The sequence below is a fragment of the Podarcis liolepis genome (genome assembly GCF_965112155.1).
Source record: "Podarcis liolepis genome assembly, chromosome: 16".
Classification (NCBI taxonomy): domain Eukaryota; kingdom Metazoa; phylum Chordata; class Lepidosauria; order Squamata; family Lacertidae; genus Podarcis; species Podarcis liolepis.
In genome coordinates this window covers 11812977-11834628 of record NC_139567.1, presented here as the reverse complement: position 1 = coordinate 11834628, position 21652 = coordinate 11812977, and the positions used below count along the sequence as shown (strand labels likewise).

The 21652-nt window shown below is 45.6% G+C and overlaps 1 protein-coding gene and 1 long non-coding RNA gene across 7 annotated transcripts in view; one reads left to right on the top strand and one right to left on the bottom strand.

Moving 5' to 3' along the window:
• Positions 1 to 21652, bottom strand: part of LOC310695854 — a 255022-nt gene that overhangs the window by 91453 nt on the left and 141917 nt on the right. The gene's annotated exons all lie outside the window — the stretch shown is intronic.
• SLC37A2 (solute carrier family 37 member 2) overlaps positions 9127 to 21652 on the top strand; it is a 59701-nt gene continuing 47175 nt past the window's right edge. For all 6 annotated transcript variants that reach the window (XR_014520219.1, XR_014520220.1, XR_014520221.1 and 3 more), the window contains exon 1: positions 9127 to 9636. Coding sequence is in view for 3 of the 6 variants with exons in the window: in XM_083480560.1 (XP_083336686.1) it covers positions 9578 to 9636 (59 nt within the window). In the remaining 3 variants the exon portion in view is untranslated. The remainder of the gene's footprint in view (positions 9637 to 21652) is intronic.

Genomic DNA, 21652 nt, shown 5'->3' with positions numbered 1-21652 from the left:
ATACCAGAATCAGCAGAGAAGCTTGAGTCAAAAATACATCCTGTGGTTCTACTAAACAGCTTTTAATGGCAGTTACATAACTTTAACTCTGGGTGAGAAGTTTTCTTCCAACCCAGCCCATTTGATTGAGCAACACTGGCACTTTAAAAAATAATCATCATCCTACTGTGTTATGGCAGTACTTGAGGCAGTGCTGATAAAAGGCAGCTACCAGTTCTGCTGGACATGAGCCAGTTCCTATCCCAAAGGCACTCGAGTCGCTCTCAAATGCATGTTGTGAAGCCAGCCTATGATGAAAGAACAGGACTTGCATTAGCTAGTGTGCCAGTTCAGTATCTCCTTTACATACATGGTGTCAGGGACGGGGCAGAGGAGGAATGGTGGAGACCACCTTCCCAGCCTGACCCTTCTAGAGAAGAAGACAGTTCAGAATTACAACAGGGGTTTGAGGGAGATCACAGCTGAGAGGAAGATGAGGGGGAAAGTTGGGAAGTAATGGGAGAGGAGGAGGAGGCAGAGTTGGAGCAGCTGGCTGACACGTTAGCACTTGAAAGCATTCCAGACCCACCATCTCCCAGAACCCGGTGAGCCTTAAAAGTAGGAGAGCAAAAGGCTCAGAAGCAAAGGGCCCTCAGTGCCAGCTCTAGAAGGGATGACGAATGAGGAAGTGGAAGAGAAGGGGAGGGGAGATTTACTCGGGGCAATGCCATTATTCTAAGAGGCTGCATTCCCAAGCCTCTCTCTGTAAATATTGAATAAAAGCAGTTGGTAAGGACTTTTCCCTGTCTTATCCGTTCCTGGCAACGTGCCTTAGGGGTTGGTTCCTTGACCGCCTGACAATTGCCATGGCTTGGAGGGTGTCAGAGAGTTGGAGAGGTCCTTGTATGTCTCTGTCTGTCTGTCTGTCTGTCTGTCTGTCTGTCTCTCTCTCTCTCTCTCTCTCTCTCTCTCTCACACACACACACACACACACACACAAACACCGCTTGATGCAGGCATCCTGAAGCAAGAGGACTCCCAAGACTTTGTTGTTCTGCGTGTGCTTTAAAACTTCCAGTGAGGAACTGTCTACCACCTCTCCAGCTCATCGCTTCCATTGCAGAACTGCTTGCAGATTTCTGTATATGCCTTTGCTTTCTCACGGTTTTATAAGTATTATTGTATCAACCTCTGACAAGCAATTTAAAGATGGCTAAAACTGCAACAGACACGAACACATCAAAATGTATGGGCATTTTAAATCAACAGGAAGTGTTTGTATGTTATAGTATCTACCTCCAAAGAGGACACAGACATAATCATAGGAATGGGTGAATCTGTTTGTTTTGGTCCTCTTGGTTTCTTGTTTTCCCTTTCTTAAATTGAGATCTCCACATTTCTGCAGCAGTTTCCAGGTTGTTGTTGCTTTGAAGAAATCCACCAACATTCCAGAATGATTCTCTCCTAATAAACACATTTTGACAAATATATGTATTGTTGCAAGCAATTTCCCCCAACTGAATGCATTCTTGTACGTTAGCTTTGCTAGTATATGCATGGCCCAAAACAGGATTTGCACCCCTGCAAAGAGAAAAGTGTACCTCCAATTTCCATTAAAAGTTCCATAAAATCAGCATATGTGTGCAAATTTATAAATAATCACCATAATTTAAATATAAATTCAATACACCTCCCCATAGCAGGGAAGACAGCATGTGAGAGGTTTGCTCAGCCTGCTGAGCAGGTACTGCTAACAACTGGTGAGCCACTTGCAAGGTTTTTGCTTTCCCCTTTTGTGGTTCCTTATTATCAAACCAGACTTGGTCTAGACAGCCCACAAACACAGGACACCTCCCAGCCTGGGACAGACTTCTGCAAAGCAGGACATGTGTGTGTAAGGATCAAGTATGGTTAAGGTAAGCTAGTGACCATTCACAGCCACAGTACTTGAGTTCCTAACTCTGCTGTGCTGCATTACCTTGCATAGCAATCCCAGTCACAACCAGTTTTCTCTCACAGTGCAAAGGTGGGGAACCGCTGTACTTCCATACACCTGAGACCAGCCAAGGCAAAGCTGATTTCAGCATCTGATAGAGCAGAGATGTGTCAAGGAAAAGGAAAAAGAAAGCCCTGTTTTGCATACAATCAGCATAAGCTAATTTACATGTATGGTGGCAAAGTGAGAAATGCTATAATTTAAACTGCCATTCATATCAACATAGGGGTAAAGACCATGAGCAGTTGCCTCTGTGCCTCCCCTATCTACTACCTGCCAGTGAGCAACTTCAGGGCCTCTGCTGATCCTTTCAATGGTTCTGTACAGTGGTACCTCGGGTTAAGTACTTAATTCGTTCCGGAGGTCCATTCTTAACCTGAAACTGTTCTTAACCTGAAGAACCACTTTAGCTAATGGGGCTTCCTGCTGCTGCCGCGCCACCAGAGCACGAGTTCTGTTCTCATCCTGAAGCAAAGTTCTTAACCCGAGGTACTATTTCTGGGTTAGCGGAGTCTGTAACCTGAAGCGTATGTAACCTGAAGCGTATGTAACCCGAGGTACCACTGCATCTTTAAATGAGACTTAGATCAGGCAGCTGTTCAACAACAACAACAATTTATTATTTATACCTCGCCCATCTGGCTGGGTTTCCCCAGCCACTCTGGGCAGCTCCCAAGAGAATATTAAAAACACGACATAACATCAAACATTAAAAACTTCCCTAAACAGTGGCATTAGTGATTAAGTTATGATTATGCAATAAGGAATTTAATTGGGAGGAAAGTTTGGAAACAAGACCTACTTAAATATTTTAATAGGTATCGAGATTTGAAAGAGGATAGGGATTTGCTGAATTTGATGGTAAACAGGAATACAAGGAAGGGAGGTGTGGGGAAGTCAAGAAATAGGGTTGAGAAACTTAGAACTTTAAATTAGTTGTTTTGTTTTCCTTTTTCTCCTCTTTTTTATGTACTTTTTACCTTCTTTCTTTTATGCTTTGTATTCTGTTATATTTGTTGTATGTTTTTGTGTATCTCTTTAAAAATTCTTAATAAATATCTTTTTTTAAAAAAAAAACTTCCCTAAACAGGGCTGCCTCCAGATGTCTTCTAAAAGTCAGATACCGTAGTTGTTTATTTCCTTGACATCGGATGGGAGGGCGTTCCAGAGGGTGGGCGCCATGACCGAGAAGGTCCTCTGCCTGGCCCCCTGGTTCCCTTGGCGCTGGACCTCAATGTCCAGGCTGAACGAAGGGGGTGGAGACGCTCCTTCAGGTATACTGGGTCAAGGCCATTTAGGGCTTTAAAGGTTAGCACCAACACTTTGAATTGTGTTCAGAAACATACTGGGAGCCAATGTAGGTCTTTCAGGACCAGTGTTCTATGGTTTCGGCAGCCACTCCCAGTCACCAGTCTAGCTGCCGCATTCTGGATTTGTTGTAGTTTCCAGATCACATTCAAAGGTAGCCCCACATAGAGTGCATTGCAGTAGTCCAAACGGGACCATTCTCCAACACTCTTCAGACAATGCTATCTATAAAGTTGGGTGCATGGTCACCCTATCCAGTGCTAGCAAATATAAGACATACCAAATCTCCTCCATTGTCTTCACCATCCGTACTGATGATCAAAATGGGGTACCACCATTCAGAACACGGATATGGTGTTTGGTGATCTCTGTGCAGCAGCATAGACTTCTTTCAGCTCCAGCTGCAGGTCCTCCAAGGTGGCCACAGAGCAATACTGTCCTTTATTCCCACCTTCCTACAGAACAGGACAAATATTTGCAGATAGCTTATCAAGAACAGAATGGAGAGCACTCGTTTTATCTTTGGATAATGTTATCAAGATTCAAATGGAGTGTCTATTGGTATAACAGAGAAGATGTCAGGACACTGGAAGAAGCATGTGAATTAAGGATATAAATACTGGAAAAGAAATAGAATAACAAAGCATTTCTTTCCAAAAAAGGGTTCAAGATGAGTGGCGGCTATCTCCCAAAGTTGCACATAAATTACAGCAGCTCCAGTGACATTCATTTACGGGGATATAAAGTTGGATGAACTATTATGGATCTCTGAATCTAGAACAAAGAATTCTTAAATTCATGTCTATCATTATGGGGGTGGGGAGGTAAGGCCAGCAAATAATTACAATATTCTGATATGACAGCATTGTGAATCAGGAATTATTTGCTTGAGTGTTATGCATTGCTTATTATAATAATAAATCAGTAAAATAAGTTCTCACTTGGCATATGCACAATGCATTATATTTGCAAATATATTTTACTGCTGATTTTATAGTGGTCTTCATATATACATGCATGCATATATACACTATTACTGTGACTATAATTTTATATTTCTGAAATCCTGGGTTTGGGGGCTGCCTAGTCCATGAAATCAGGAGGCATTTCTATGCAAGGCTGAAAAGTAGGGAAGGGTCAGAGCTCAATAGTAGAACCTCTATCTGCCTTGCATGCAGAAGGGTCCCAGCTTGAAATCCTGGCATCTTCTTATTTGGCAATCTCATAGCCAAGTAAGATTGTCCGCCATGAACACGGTTTTAACAGTGAGCCAAGGCTAATTCTGGATCCACACGTCCTTCCACAGTGGGGACATAGGTTTCCGGGCGGTAGTTGATCACGGCGAGGGTTTACCAAGCATGCTTTCCTCTTAGCATGTTTCTCCCTTTCGTCCTGAGTTCAAGCCTCTTCAAAGCCCATAACACCTTTTGGTAGAGGCTGTTCTCCAACTGGAGCACTTGCAGGCCAGTGTTTCCCAGTTGTCTGTGTTTATACTACATTTTTTTAGATTTGCCTTGGGAGTCTTTAAACCTCTTTTGTTGACCACCAGCATTACACTTTCCATTTTTAAGCGTGGAATAGAGTAGTTGCTTTGGATGATAATCAGGCATCCGAACAACATGACCAGTCCGATGAAGTTGATGTTGAAGAATCATTGCTTTGACACTGGTGATCTTTGCTTCTTCCAGTACACTGGCATTAGTTCGCCTGTCTTCCCAAGTGATGTGTAAAACTTTTCGGAGACACCGTTGATGGAATCTTTCGAGGAGTTGGAGATGGCATTTATAAGTGACCCGTGTTTCACAAGCATACAGTAAGGTTGGTAGTACAATAACTTTGTAAACAAGCATTTTGGTTTCCCTGCAAGTGTCCCGGACCTCAAACACTCTGCACTTCAATCGGGAGAAAGCTGAACTCGCAGAGCTCAGGCGATGCTGGATTTTGGCATCGGATGCCAAATTCCTGGCATATCCAGGTAGGGATGGGAAACTAAATTGGCCAGTGGGTCTGACTTGGCATAAGGCTGTTTCCTATGTTCTTAGGAATACAAAATACATATATCCCAGAGGGTTGGAGGTACGGTATTTAGTCATTTGCAGAAAAAACAAGAAAGAGTCTTGTGTTACCTTAAAATGCATTACAGCCTAAGTTTTTATAGACTAATGCTCAGTTCATCTTGCAGGGAGTATGATCCTCATTTGTCAAGTGAATAGTGCAAAGAGGCAAAGAGGAGGAGATTAGAGTTAAATGGGAATGGAATGCAATTCTGTTGTTGTTGCTGCTGCTGCTGCTTCATAGCTAATGTTTATTGGATGCCCCCCCCCCCTAAATTGATTTTTGAATTCTGAATTTATTGTTATTCATGTTTTATGCTGTATTTTATGCTGTTTTTTTGTTGCATCAATTAAGTGCTGAGCCCGGTTTTCTGAACCAGGAAGGGCGAGGTATAAATATATATTATTATTATTAATTATTACTATCTTATACCTGAAGGTCCCAAGGTGACATACTTAACAGACAAGTCAGTATTAACCCCACACATCAACAGTTAACTAAAAACGATCACACATTCAAACCTCAAATGTAAACCTCAAACCTCAACCCAAGCTCACATGAAAGAAGTGATTGCTATATAAAATAGCAGACTGAACCAAAAGCAGCCACAACAGGAGAGAGATAAGAAGAGGAGTAGCATTCAGATGCAGAGAAAAATCTTGGTCTGGTGTGGAAAAGACATCAGCATTGGCGCCAGGCCCTTGGGGGTAGCCATGGGGAGACATGACATTGCTCTGTACTTGTGGGAATTTTCACCTGCTAGCCTTCTGTTTGTGTTTCTGGGTGAAATAATAAGGATGTGCTCACACTAGAACACAGTAAGGTTGCCCCCCCCAATGTGTTTCACAGCTTTTTCCTAGCTGCTTTCATAAGCCCAGTATACCTGAAGGAGCGTCTCCACCCCCATCGTTCTGCCTGGACGCTGAGGTCCAGTGCCGAGGGCCTTCTGGCGGTTCCCTCATTGCGAGAAGCAAAGCTACAGGGAACCAGGCAGAGGGCCTTCTCGGTAGTGGCGCCCGCCCTGTGGAACGCCCTCCCATCAGATGTCAAAACGCTAAACAACTACCTGACATTCAGAAGACATCTTAAGGCAGCCCTGTTCAGGGAAGTTTTTAATGTATGATATTTTAGTGTTTTTTTGGTTTCTGTGGAAGCCGCCCAGAGTGGCTGGGGAAACCCAGCCAGATGGGCGGGGTACAAATAATAAATTAAATTAAATTAAATTAAATTAAATTAAATTAAATTAAATTAAATTAAATTAAATTAAATAAACATGTCTTCAAGGACTGCCTCTCTCCATAGGACCCTACCCGGATCCTATGCCTCCTCCATGAGATGTCCAGAGGGTGGCAACACGAGAACGGGCCTTTTCTGTGGTGGCTCCATTTGTGGGATGCTCTCCCCAGGGAGGTTCATTATACACGTTGAGGCGCCAGGCAAAAACGTTCCTCTTTAACCAGGCCTTTGGCCGATTGACATCCGATGCTCTCTTAAATGTGTTGTGGAAGGGAAGAGGGGTTATTGGTTTGGTTTTTTGTTCGTATTTTTTATTATGTATTTGGTGGTTTTTAATATTGTAATCATATGTTGTGAATTTCCCTGAGATCTACGGGTATAGGGCGGTATAAAAATTGAATAAATAAATAAAAATAAAATAAACATTTCAGAATCGTTTCTGTTTGTGTGCACACCAGGGGGTGCTGACAGGCAAGAATGCTTTTAGCATGTGCAAAGCTCTTCACCTATTGGCTAGAGATGGGTTGCCATGTGTCCTCTTTCTCGTGGGTATGTAAAATGAGAGTTGTCATAGCGATCCATGGTTAAAAGTATAAGTCGCAAAACAACAACAAACCTCTGGTTACGTGAAACATATTTAATAAACACACAAGACGTAACCAGCTGTGCGTTTGAAAAAATAATATATACTATTCATTGTATTGAATTGTAGATTTCAACAGAAGCAGTTCATAAAGTTCAACAAAGACAGTAGAAGACCCAGTGGATCAGTTCATTCTCTAATCAGTTTGTGCATAAGGTCCACATATGTGAAAGTGTCTATTCCACCTGTCTGTTCAGAGAGTCCAACAATCCACAGAAAAGGTTGTTGCAGTTCCACAGAATCCTTTCACAGAATCTAAGACAAGGATTTCAGGAATATTAGCCTTGTTTCGCCGTCCTAGGCTTCATCAGTAGTACAGACTCATATATGATATCACAGGGCAGTGGATCTTATAGCATAGTAGTCTCACATAGTACAGTGGTGCCCCGCAAGACGAATGCCTCGCAAGACCGAAAACTCGCTAGACGAAAGAGTTTTCCATTTTGGAGGTGCTTCGCAAAATGAATCTCCTATGGGCTTGCTTCGCAAGACGAAAATGTCTTGCGAGTTCCTGCGGGGTTCCCCCCCTTTTTCTAAGCTGCTAAGCCCCTTATCCGTTTATCCGCTAAGCCGATAAGCCGCTAAAAGCCGCTAATAGCGCTAATCCGCTAATCCGTCAATGGGCTTGCTTCGCAAGACGAAAAAACCGCTAGACGAAGAGACTCACAGAACGGATTCTTTTCATCTTGCGAGGCACCACTGTAGTTTCACATATATGGACCTTATGCATAAACTGATAAACTGATTCAATATAATGAATAGTATATCTTATTTTTTCAAGCATATAGCCGGTTATGTCTTGTGTGTTTACTAAAAGTAAAAGTCGCAAATGTGTCCTCTTTTCTGCTCTTCAAAAATGGCAACCCTCCCATGGGTGCGGAGATGGTTTGAAAAACAATGCATCAAACAGTAGCGTTACACTGCTTGACACCTCAAATCACCCAGACCCTGTGCTTGTCACCTGAGGCTCTTCTCTAAGTCCCCATTCCTCAGAGGTTCCAGGTTTGACAACGTAAGAACAGGCCTTTTCTGTGGTGGCTTCCCACCTGTGGAATGCTCTCCCCAGAGAGGCTCAGAAAGAGCCATTCCCCGGGAAGTGGTGGGTTCTCCTTCATTGGCGGTTGGGTGGCTATCTGCAAAGGTGGATCTAGGGGAGCATAACCAATTCGGTTACCCTGGGTGGAGATCTTCTGTGGTGCTGCAGCAAGCACCGCAACTATGAAGTCCAATGGAACGTGAGAAGGAGGCAGGGAGGCACCGGACATTTGCATCGCCCAGGGCGCCACTGAAATTCGAGATGCTAAGCTTTTGAATTATGGTGCTGGAGGAGACCCTTGAGAGTCCCATGGTCTGCAAGAAAATCAAACCTCTCCATTCTGAAGGAAATCAGCCCTGAGTGCTCACTGGAAGGACAGATCATGAAGCTGAGGCTCCAATACTTTGGCCACCTCATGAGAAGAGAAGACTCCCTGGAAAAGACCCTGATGTTGGGAAAGATGGAGGGCACAAGGAGAAGGGGACGACAGAGGATGAGATGGTTGGACAGTGTTCTCGAAGCTACCAGCATGAGTTTGACCAAACTGCGGGAGGCAGTGGAAGACAGGAGTGCCTGGCGTGCTCTGGTCCAGGGGGTCAAGAAGAGCCGGACACGACTAAACGACGAAAAAAACAACAAGGTCTGACACTACCATCTGTCAGGGCTTATTTAGCTGCGTTGCCTGCATTGAAGGCGGTTCGACTTCCTTCCAACTCTACAATTCTATGATCCTATGAACAAATTCCTAAGCAAACAAAACGAGAACAAGCGTGTTGCGCTGCAGGCAAAATTAGATTGCTTAGCAAATGAAGCAAGGAATAAAAGTTGCCAGCGTCGATTTCTGACGCTGAGGACAACACCAAAAAACGCTCTCGCTTTTCCGAGGCAAGGCGGCTGGTGGTGCTCAAAAGCATCCCAGCAGCGTGAAAACCTGACAGCCATTCCCGGGGGCGCAGTTTCCGCCTCCCCGCCTTGGCTCTGCGCTCGGGCGCGCAGCATGTGATTCCGGGCCGGCCGGAGCTAGGGGAGGGGCTGCCGGGGCGGCCTCTTCCTTCTCCCGCTTAGCCCTGCCCGCGCCGGGGCGGGGAGGCTGCCTGAATCACGGGCATCATGTGCCCGGTGCCCGGGCTCCAGCGGGGCATTTAAATGCCAGCGGGCGCCGGGCCCGGAGCAGCGCCAGCTTCCGCCACCATCTCCGCCGCCGGCCCGAAGCAGACGCACGGCCTGATCCATCTGGCCCGGAGAGAGACGATTGCGCGCTCCTCGCCCGGGTCCTGCTTCGCGTCCGTCACCGCGCTGTGCGCCCTAGCCGAGACCGCTCGCCATGAGAGCCATCCCCGCGCCCGGGATCCGCTTCCTGCGCTCCTTCTCCAGGGACAGCTGGTAAGAAAGGGCGATCCGGGCCCCGCCTCGCCGGGCCGGCTGCTGCTTGGGGCGCCCTCGGGACCGGCGGCGCGCTGCGCCTAGGCTCGGTTTGGAGAGGTCCCCTGTCTGCTCCGGCGAGGGCGCTTTCCCTGATCCTCTCTCGCCTCTCTCGATTGGCTCAGCGACGGAGGATGGAGAGAGAGGGGGCTTTATATTGCAGTTGGGTTGACACCCCCCATAGGTTAGGGGATCAGGGTTTAGGCTTGGAATCGAGCCGGCCTGGAAGGGGGGGGGGGAGAGTGTTTGCTGCATCCTCCTCCAGATTCGAGGGTTTGGTTTTTGCTCTCTTTCTTTTTCCCTTTTTTTTGTGTGTGTGGCGGTGGTAGTTTATCTCTAACTGGTGGGGAAAAGAGCACGCTGACTCAGAGAAACAAAGCCCAGCTGTGTGTAGAGAAATGCCGCAGAGAGGCTTCTGGCTGGCTGCAGCTCAGCGGCGCGCAGCACGTGCCCTGCATGCAAAAAGGCTTCAGGGTTCAGCGCCAGCATCTCCAGGTAGCGTTGGAAAGGACAGGCGGTGCAGACAATAGCGAGCGAGTTGGGGCCTGGCTGGGTTCATTTGCAGACACACAAGGCCCTTTGAAGCCTCTCTTTTCCCCCAAAAGAATTCTGGGTGCTGCTGTTTACCCCTCACAGAGTGGCAATGCACAGGCAGATGCTGGTGATAAGGTTTACCTGTTTTTACTGTATTTTGTTCGTTCCAGAATTTGAACAGCTCTGCAATAAATAAGTGTGTGTGGAGAGAGAGAGAGAGAGAGAGAGAGAGAGAGAGAGAGAGAGAATGCAGTGTAAGAAAATAGAAGATAACGTTAAGAACATTATGTTAAGAACATGAAACTGGCAGGAATTAAAAACTGCAGGAATAAAATGGACTAATAACTTGGAGCGGCTTGAGGGGAAAGAAGCGTTTTCAACCAACAGCAAAAACATAATGTTGGGGCTTGCATTCTTTCTAGAAAGAGAATTGTGGAGAACTGGTGCCACAGTGCTGAAAGCAAGGTTGCAGTGCACTTGGTGGCACATTTGTTTGTTCTGTAAAGTGGGCTGCTAAAGTGGATGAGTTACAGCCTCTAAGGCTCACCTGCCTGGCAAGGTTGTTGAGAGAAGGAACACCCTGTATGCTGCCTTGAGCTCCCTGGGCTATAAATATAAATGATTTGTGGGCAAAGAGATAAGAAACCTGTGCCCCCCCCCAATGTTGCTGGACTATAACTCCCATCACCCCTGACCACTGGCTATGCAGGGATGGGAGTTGTAGTCTAGCAAATCCCAGGTACCCCAGCATGTTAGACTGGCTTTTGTAGGAAAGATCTGCTATCAAGATACTAAAATCTGGAAGACTTCTGCTTGAGGGTTTTCCATTTGCAATTCAAATGGGATTTCCATTCTTCTGCAACATTTTTCCAGATATATTTCTCCACAGGAATTTTTCTAAAGTAGATGCAAAACGTAGCATTGGAACCAGCCCAGAGTTGTGACAGAGTTAATTTTGGAAGCATTTAGATCCACAATCCTAAATTATTCTTAAAACTGAGCCTTAAAACTGAGCACTATGCTGCTGTTACTCCATCCATTTACACTTCAAAGTTATCGTTTTGCAGATTGGTTCGCATTGTATCAGTTTCTTGCTGGTTTCAGAAGTACTTTGTAAAAGTCTCTCATTGCTAGTTTATACGGAGTACCCAGGGCTTGCATTTTCACTTTTTCGTAATTTATTTTCCATATTTATAGATGGTCTTTTGAGGCTGCCCCTCTCACAGTAGCTCCCAGCATGTTAAAAACAATTAAGTAATAAAAACATAACAATAAAAAACACAGCAACAAACCTAACAATCCTCAAAGCAATATTATAAAAAACAATTATCAGTAGACTCAAATAATACAAGTGTAAAAGCAAACAGAAAAAATTGGGAACAGAAAAATACCAACATAAAAATGAATTTAAAGCAGTTTGGGTTTTTTTTGGTTTTTTTAAAAATCCTAAGCAGGGAATTCGATGGGCATGGGGCAATCACGAAAAAGACCCTGTCTTCTGTAGCAGCCATTATAATGCTTCTTGATGTCAAACCAACAAACAGGGCCTCAGAGGCTAAGCCTAAGACTTGGGCAGGTTTATACAAATAGTCCTTCAAGTATTTTAAGGCAGGGATGGGGAACCTGTGGTTGTCCTGATCAGTGGCGTAGCGTGGGTTGTCAGCACCCGGGGCAAGGCAAGTAATTTGCGCCCCCTAACCCGTGGAGCCAGGTAGGGGCAGAGAGCTGCGAGTGCAAGCGCGCGCCCCCCCCAGATGTTGCGGCCGGTGTGGCCGGCCCGCCCTGCACCCCCCACGCTACACCACTGGTCCTGATGTTGTTGGACTACAACTCACTTTCATCACCAACCATTGGTAATGCTGACTGGGGCTAATGGAAGTTAAGAGTCCAGCCACATCTGGAGAGCCACAGGTTCTCTGTTCCTGGTTTAGAGCTTTGAACCATCACCACTTTATAAGTTGGGCCCAGAACTGAAAGAGCTGATGCAAAGTACGGTAAACTTTGCCTGCTGTGCTTGAGTCAGCTACATTTTATCTCGCTCACGCAGGTGTTGAAAGGAAAATAAGTTCAGGCTGATTGTATGGGACTGGAAGAGGCTCTTGTGTTTACCTGGCTTCACTTAATCTTAAGAGGATATCACATCACCTGCAAGAGACTATCTAAATCTCAGTTTAATTACTCCAAGCCGCAGGAGTTATACTGCCTTTCTTGGGAAGCAATTGCAGACATTTCCTAACAGAAATTACACTTCGATCTTTTGAGGTCCAATTGCTACACTGTGTGACCCACATGATTCAGTTTTCAGTCGTGGGTTTGCAACACTGAATAGTTCCACCCCCACATGTTTCTGTATGCCATTGTTCAGTAATCAGGTCATCTCACTGCAGCGCCGTTTTACAAAATGAATAGAATAAGCTTCCAATGAATTCCAAGCAGAACACTTTGGGACTAGCCAAGGCATTTTGCATCCTTTGGGGTTGTTTGTTTGTTTTTTGTAAGTACGTAACTTTCTTCTAATTTCTACGTGGATATTCATTTATTGATGCTTGCAGGGTCAAAGCAGTAACTTGCATTTGTGAACGAATCTCTGCAGGTTAAACACACCTGACTCCATCCATTCCATACCAGACACTGTTTTTCTGTGGGGGTTTTTTGCACGCTAATCTGCAAGAGAGCAAGTTGTACCGGTGTTGCTTTCAAATGCTTACACCCCAGTTGGGGTGGCCCTGTGCCTTACCTTACAGAGGATAGTCCTTTACCTTTATCTGAAGGGCTGTTAGAGGGAAGTCCTCTATTTGAATTTTTCATCAGGTCCTCATCTGGTTTAAAGGTAACGCATCGCAAGGAGGACGGGCCCTTTAAATTGCCCATCCACAATCAGCAGCTGGACACCAGACTGAGCAGACAAATGGATCACCTAATTCCAGCCATCCCTGCTTTTTGATTCAGATTATTCCCCTCTAAATTTGCATCTAAAAGGGACATGGGTGGCACTGTGGTCTAAACCACAGAGCCTAGGGCTTGCCAATCAGAAGGTCGGTGGTTCAAATCCCTGCGATGGGGTGAGTTCCCGTTGTTCGGTCCCAGCGCCTGCCAACCTAGCAGTTTGAAAGCATACCAGTGCAAGTAGATAAATAGGAACCATTCTGGTGGGAAGGTAAACGGCGTTTCCGTGCGCTGCTCTGGTTCGCCAGAAGCGGCTTAGTCATGCTGGCCACATGACCTGGAAGCTGTACGCCGGCTCCCTCGGCCAATAAAGCAAGATGAGCGTCGCAGAGTTGGCCCCAGAGTCGGCCACGACTAGACCTAATGGTCAGGGGTCCCTTTACCTTTAAATTTGCATCTATATGTATACAGTAGCATGTGCAGATTTTATGGAAATCAGCACCCTCTTTCCCCTCTTGTTCAGCAATGTAAAAGCAGCTGCCCATGCCCTGAACTATACTTGTGGTTGATTCCAGCAGTCATCATGTTAGTTAAGAATATAAGAGCTTGTTGGGTCAGGCCAGTGACCCATCTAATCTGGCATTCTTCATCACAGTGGCCAACCAGATGCCTGCAGGTTTCAAGCACAAGAGCCCTCTACCATCTTGTGACTCCCAACAGCTGGCATTCGGAAGCATTCCTGCCTCTCTCTGACTGTGGAGACAGAGCAGATTCATCCTGGCTAGTGAGGGGATGCAGGTGGCACTGTGGTCTAAACCACTGAGCCTCTTGGGCTTGTTGATCAGAAGGTCAGTGGTTCAAATCCCCCCCCGATGGAATTAGCTCCCGTTGCTTTTCCCCCACCAGCACTAAATAATTCTTTTTTTTAAAAGGCATTGGTAGAAACAATCAAGTTAAGAGGGAGTATCAGTCAAAGACTCCCTTAAGTAAATTATTCTTTGCTGCTTTTGCAAAAGTAAAGCTATTCCAAATCTTTGGTGCTTCCCCCGCCATAGTTCTGGCAGCAGAGAAATCTTTTGCAGGGCCTCCGATGGTGAGTGAAATTGCCAATCAAGCTTATGTGAAGGAAGGCAACTCTTGAGAAGAAAAGGGGGGGAAATGCAATTCAAGCAAAAATTCTAGAGGGAAGTAAGAAAAACAAAAACAAAATCCTGAAGAAGACAACTAAAACAAAACTTTACAACCTAGGCCAAAGGCATATTAAAGTAAAAAATGTGAGAAGAGGCCTCTTTCATCAGACCAAAAGCCCATTTATCTCATGATTCTGTTTTCTGTAGTGACCAACCAGACATTTATGCAAAGCCTAGGGGCAGGACATGAGAGCAATAGCTCTGCCCTGCTAGTGCTCCCCAGCAGCTGAGGGCAGTAGCCAAGAAATGGAGTTTGGCTGGTGCAAGGACTTTTGTCTCTGCAGCAAGACTTCCCTTCCCCATCCCCTGCACCCCTTAAATCTGTTCTGGGGCTACCCCCTACCCCTCTGGAGCAGAGCAGATTTGGAGATGGTGTGCAGAGAGGAAGGAGAGAGAGAGAGGAAGTTCCATTCTCCATCATGCCAGTGGGAATCCTTCTGCTAAGGGAAGTACTTGGAAGTATGCGGGTGGCGCTGTGGTCTAAACCTCTGAGCCTCTTGGGCTTGCCGATCGGAACATCAGCAGTTCGAATCCCCATGACGGGGCGAGCTCCCGTTGCTCTGTCCCAGTCCTGCCAACCTAGCAGTTCGAAAGCATGCCAGTGCAAGTAGATAAATAGGTACCACTGCAGCGGGAAGGTAAATGGTGCTTCTGTGCGCTCTGGTTTCTGTCACGGTGTTCTGTTGTGCCAGAAGCGGTTTAGTCATGCTGGCCACATAACTCAGAAAACTGTCTGTAGACAAACGCCAGCTGCCTCAGCATGAAAGCGAGATGAGCGCCACAACCCCATAGTCACCTTTGACTGGATCTAACCACCCAGGGGTCCTTTACCTTGACCTTTTGGTTGGATTCTACTGTGGTTATTCAGAAGCATGGTTCACCCCCCCCCCCCAAGTCCTGGAAAGAGCACATTGCTTCCATGCCCAGTAGCCACTGTTTGCTTTATTCTGGTGTCTAAAGGCAGAGGGGCAGAGAACTGACAAACACAGAATTCCACAAAGTCGAAATGCATTATTAACACATGCACACAAACACACACATTCCTCCCCCCAGGTAATGAAGATAATCTTGCAGATGTTTTCTGCCATGACCTCTTCCTTGCCAAGCAGCGCTTTCCAAGACTTTGTTTCCTTCCGGCATTCTTTGCCTGTACACATGGCGGCCGGCTGCTCTCTTCCTTGTCTGCCGCTCCTTCGTTTCGGAATCCTTTAAAGTGATTTGTTAGGACATCCTCCGGATGACCAGTTGGTTCATTTTAAAGCGGTGGTGATGGGATTCAGATCCAGGGACCGAGGGCAGCCTTCAGGGCAAAGCCTTCATTGCATCCCCAATGCCTTGGCCTGGCTGGAATGTGTCCTTAACCCCCCATATTGCCTCTTGCTCTGCACGGAGGACAGGGAGGTGTGTGTGTGTGTGTGTGTGTGTGTAAACTACACTACTGCACAAAGGTAAAAAAATACATGCATTGGTCTGCCCACATTTGCCTCCAGCTCCTCCTGCCATTGCCCTTTGGCCCTTGGACCGAAATAACGTTTCCCATCTCTGTTTTGAAGCAGCTGGACAAAGGCTCAGATAGGCAATGGTTGCTCAGAGTTGGGTTCACCACCAGAGGATTTCTCCAATTGTACATGAGAAATAAAGAACTTTAATGCGGAGGAATGAAATGGACCAGTAGTTTTGGTGACCGACTAAAGGTAAAGGTAAAGGGACCCCTGACTGTAAGGTCCAGTCGCAGATGATTCTGGGGTTGCGGCACTCATCTCGCTTATTGGCTGAGGGAGCCGGCGTACAGCTTCTGGGTCATGTGGCATGACTAAGCCGCCTCTGGCGAACCAGAGCAGTGCACGGAAACGCTGTTTACCTTCCTGCCGGAGTGGTACCTATTTATCTACTTGCACTGTGTGCTTTTGAACTGCTAGGTTGGCAGGAGCAGGGACTGAGCAACGGGAGGTCACCCCGTCGCGGGGATTTGAACCACCGACCTTCTGATCGGCAAGTCCTAGGCTCTGTGGTTTAACCCATAGTGCCACCCGCGTCCCTTGGTGACCGACTAGCCTGGCTCTATTTCTCTTCTGTTTATCATGTATGGCCACCTTTGCTTTCCCCAGATCGTCTCAATTATCCTGGGCTTTGGCTCCTTGGAGACCTGACCTGCTTTGCATCTTCCCATTAACCTACTGCCCTAATTAGAGGGAGGGAAGCCTTGAGTGTGACGCAGTTAGCTTGGTTGCCTAATTATGAGTCTAATTATGCCACTACCTTTAAGGAAGCAGGCACAATAGAGGACAGGCCTCCTTCCTTTTAGCAGCTGGGTACACAAGAGGTTTCGTTTTGTACAGGAGAGGGTTGGTGGCTTGTGGTGCAACCTGTCATCCGGGGATGACTTTAAAAGGCACCTGCTGACAGCAGACCTGTTCACACAAGGTCCTAAGAACATTGTGCCTAAACTAGATGTGATGTTGGGGTCGGTCCATCATTAGATCTCCAGTGGCTTCTCTATTCTTTAAAAGAAACCTCCAGGACTTGGAAGAGGGGGCATTGGATTTGGGGATTTGCTGCTAGAGGAGGGGAGATTAACTCTCCCTGTGATAGTCTTCACTTTGTTTTCCTCCTCCCCTGAAGGTCATATTAGCTGTGGAGGACAAAATGGCAGCTACTGTATTCAGACTGTACCTGGGTTGTTGTTTTACAAACAAACAAACAAAAAAAAAAACAAAAAAACCCCATACTGTGGCTCACAGCAGCTTGGGGAAAGTGTTTCTTTTAGGAAAACTTCCTTATTTTGTTTGTTTAAACCAGGGGTGGTGTAGTGGTTAAGAGCGGTACACTCGTAATCTGGTGAACTGGGTTCGCGTCCCTGCTCCTCCACATGCAGTTGCTGGGTGACCTTGGGCCAGTCACACTTCTCTGAAGTCTATCAGCCTCACTCAGCTCACAGAGTGTTTGTTGTGGGGGAGGAAGGGAAAGGAGAATGTTAGCCGCTTTGAGACTCCTTAAAGGTAAAGGGTAAAGGGACCCCTGACCGTTAGGTCCAGTCTCGGATGACTCTGGGGTTGCGGCGCTCATCTTGCTTTATTGGCCGAGGGAGCCGGCGTACAGCTTCCGGGTCATGTGGCCAGCATGACTAAGCCACTTCTAGTGAACCAGAGCAGCACACAGAAACATTGCTTATCTTCCCGCCGGAGCGGTACCTATTTATCTACTTGCACTTTGGTGTGCTTTCGAACTGCTAGGTTGGCAGGAGCAGGGACCGAGCAACGGGAGCTCACCCTATCGCGGGGATTTGAACTGCTGACCTTCTGATTGGCAAGCCCTAGGCTCTGTGTTTTAACCCACAGCGCCACCCACGTCCCTTTTTTGAGACTCCTCAGGGTAGTGATAAAGCGGGATATCAAATCCAAATTCTCCTCCTCCTCCTCCTCCTCCTCCTTCTTCTTCTGCCCTCCAGGGTGCAGCTCCCATCATCCCTGACTACTGACCACCTTGTTGGCTGGGGCTGATGCAAGTTCCCTGACATCTGGAGGTCTGCAGGCCATGTAGATAGGTTACCATTAAAATGTGAACTAAATCAGATTTCACCCCCACCCACCCCTGCCTGTAACTCAGTGTCTGACGAAGCCGTTTCCATAGATGGCGCCTTACTGAATCACAGGCTTCCAAAGAAATAATCATAGCTGGATAAGTTTCCATGTTCTTACTGAAGCTGGGCTCTTGATGAGTCGCAATCAAGAAGCATTGTGGGCGGGGTGGAATTATGTTATGCATCATGATTTTTGCAAATGATGCTGGAGGAGAAGAGGAATATTTTGTGAGTGCAGAAGTGAGCTGAGGGCAGGGTGGATAAAAATCAAGGATTTTTTTAAAAAATAAAAAATCATATTTTTTATTTAAATAAGATTTTTAAATTTAAATTGCTTTTTTAATTTAAATCACTTTTTTAAATTTAAATTGAATTTTTAAAATAAAATGCTTTTGGAGGAAAATATATTTCTAAATATAGTTTTCTATTTAAGTTACATTATAGTCCAAAGGCCATCAGGAAATAAGGATTTGTTTTAAGTTTTACTTGTGTGCTGAAAATCAGTCTAAGGGTTATTTTTGTTTTTGTTTTTTTTTTAAATGTTTAACCGCATCAGTTAACAAACATGGATACATATGCTATAATGTTATTGTTTTAGTTAAATAAATTGTTAAAATTGTTATTAAGGAAATGATTATTTTTCTCCTTCCAATAAAGTACAGCAGAAAAGTTGTCCAAATATAAACAGTTAGGTTATTAAACCTCACTAATTTCATAATTATCTGCCTATGTATTTCTAATAATATAACCAAATCAGTAATTTTTACTATAACTGTAAAAACTACTCTGAAAATTTATTATTTCAAAAATGAAACCTTCATCTGGTTGTAAATATTAAGATTATACCAGCAGGAATGTCTTTCTGTAAAAAAAGGAGCTTTTTCCATGTCACTCCCCTTTGACTATCAGCATCTGTGACGCTTCTTGGTTAAACATCCACAGACTTATTGCTCTGCCTTAATTCCCAGCGATTTGTTAGCCTCTGAAGGTGTGCGGGGAGTCCCTTTGCAAGGAAGGCTCAGACACAGGAACAGGGAACCTGTGTTTCTCCAGATGTTGTGCATCTCCCACTCCCATCAGCCCCAGCCATCATTGGCCAAGGAACTGGAGCCCAGCAACATCTGGAGGACCACATCACTGCTCCAAACTCTCTCTCTCTCTCTGTGTCTGTTTCCTCCTACTTATTGCTCACATCTGGTTCCCTGTAAGGTCAGCAGTCCAACATGCAGTTAGAGAAAAACAAATACGATGGATAAGTCTTTATAGTTGGGTGGTGATGGGGGAAAGCAGGTAGGGTGACTGACAAGGATGTGCAGGAATGTTCCTTAGAGCGGATCACACTGTACCTTTTTTCTCCCACGCTTTCAGCCGTTGGATTAAGTATGCTTTCTTCTGCTTATCTTGCTTGTTCTGATGCTCCCTGTCTATCTCTATGTAGATGCTTGATAAGCATAGGGAAATGTCAAGTCCTGGTCGGCCTCTAGCATGGAAGGAAGGAAGGAGCACATTGCTCAGTGGCAGAGCGCATGGTTTGCAATGTGCAGGGTCCTTTGTTTAGCCATCGCATCTCCAAGGGGGGAAGAGGAAGACCTAAACACCACGAGAACCGCTGCTGGGCAGGGTAATGTGCTGAGCTACACGAACCAGTGGGCAGAAGCATCTTCCTAGGAAAGCAAGGGGTGTGTGAAGCAACAGTAATCCATGCGACGGTCACCTCCAGGCTTGACTACTGTAATTCGCTCTACGCGGGGCTGCCCTTGAAGCTGTCCCAGAAACTCCAGCGGGTGCAGAATGCTGCAGCAAGGCTCCTCATGGGGTCTCTGCCATGAGAGCATATTCACCCAGTGCTTTTCCAGCTGCACTGGCTCCCGGTGGAGTACAGGGCCAGATTTAAGGTGCTGCTTTTGACCTTTAAAGCCCTTCACAGCCTAGGACCCTCGTACCTATGGGACCGCCTCTCCCGGTATGCCCCACGGAGAGCCTCAAGGTCCATAAATAGCAACACCCTAGTGGTCCCGGGCCCTAAGGAAGTTAGATTGGCTTCAACCAGAGCCAGGGCCTTTTCAACTCTGGCTCCGGCCTTGTGGAACACTCTGCCTCATGAGACCAGGGCCCTGCAGGATCTGATTTCTTTTCACAGGGTCTGTAAGACAGAGTTGTTCCACCTGGCCTTTGGCTTGGAGCCAATTTGATTCCCTCCCTCCCTCTCTTTCTTTTTTCTTTTCCTTCTCCTCCTGCGATGAGGCTACATTTTAATATTTTAATGTTTCATTATTTTAATGTTGTATTTTAATTTTGTTTTTAAGTTGTAATCATTCAACTTGTTTTTATTATTGCTTGTAAGCCGCCCTGAGCCCGGCCTTGGCTGGGGAGGGTGGGGTATTAATAATAATAATAATAATAATAATGTGTGTGCTGCTGAGCCCCAGCTGTATTTCCTGTCCAGCTGTCGCTGTAACAGCTTAGAAGGGTGCTATGAACCTAACTGTAGCTGAGCATGATGCTGTAGCATCACATTGATCATGAAACATCCCTCCTGACCTTGCCAATGTGCAGTCCTGTTGGGGGTGATGCCAAACAGAGGAGGTTGCTCCCTTGAGGTTTATACTTGCTTCGTTATTTTGCATATTTCTTTCTTTTTTAAAAAAATCATCTTTATTGGTTTTTCAGTTACATACTCCACATACACATATTGTATTACAGTTTACATTTCTACTTGCTTTTGAGAGCTGACTTCCCTCCTTCCTTCTTCTGGCTTTTTTGTATCGCATCTGACGTTTTCGCATTGTTTTTATCCATTTTGCATATTATTGTTCTTCTTCCATATTTGTCCATAGAGTATTTGTACACAAACAAATCCTTCTATTTACACAATTCTTGTTGTCTATCTATATTCATTTGCAACTACTATTAGTTACATTAGTCATTTTGCTTCTTCTTATTTTTATTATCCGGTAAATTTCTTTGTATTTCACATTATGAGGTTTATTTCAGTTCTGCTGGTTTCATTATTTCACCTTATCTTTCCTATATACAACATAAATTTTCCCCATTCTTTTTGAAATGTTTCATCGCCCTGTTGTCTAATTTTCACTGTTAATTTAGCTAATTAGAAGAAGCAGTATTTTGCATGTTTCTTGTATGATTGCTGTCCAGAAGAGTTGGATTTTGGGACATTACCACCACATGTGGAGGTATGTGTCTGTGGAGGTGCATCCTCTCTAGCATTTTGGTGAGGTTCTTGGGCATATTAGGGCTGATGATACCCAGATGCTTTGGCTAACTCACCACCAACTACATGCCCTCCGTTGGGGTTTATGAGGGCAGTTAGCTTTGGATGGGCTAGCAGGCTCCTAGGTGAGAGATTGGGGGTGGGGGGGTACTGATGTGAGTAAATGCAGCTTCCCAACGAGAGGCTGAATGCTACAAAGCGGCCTCTATGTTGTGAGAGCAAGAATGTCATTGTGGGTGTTGGCTGATTGCGCTGCTTTATGTAATTTTGGCTGGTCACATTTATTGTACAGTACTTTTTTACCATCCTTTGATGGTGGGGAGGAGGTATTTACCTGACCTTCTGGCAGGTGAGTTGCAGCTACTTCTGGCAGGTGAGTTGCAGCTACTTACTGGGAGCAGTGTAAATGTAGTAGCAGGAAGCCCAGATGGGCTCCTCTAATGTTTCTAGAGACCAGGCAGGTCTCACAGCCAAATCACCTATCACCCTCCTGGTTAGCAGCTAGAAGGTCAGGTAAGCAGCTCCAACTCCACCTTGACACCTGCTGCTGTGTAC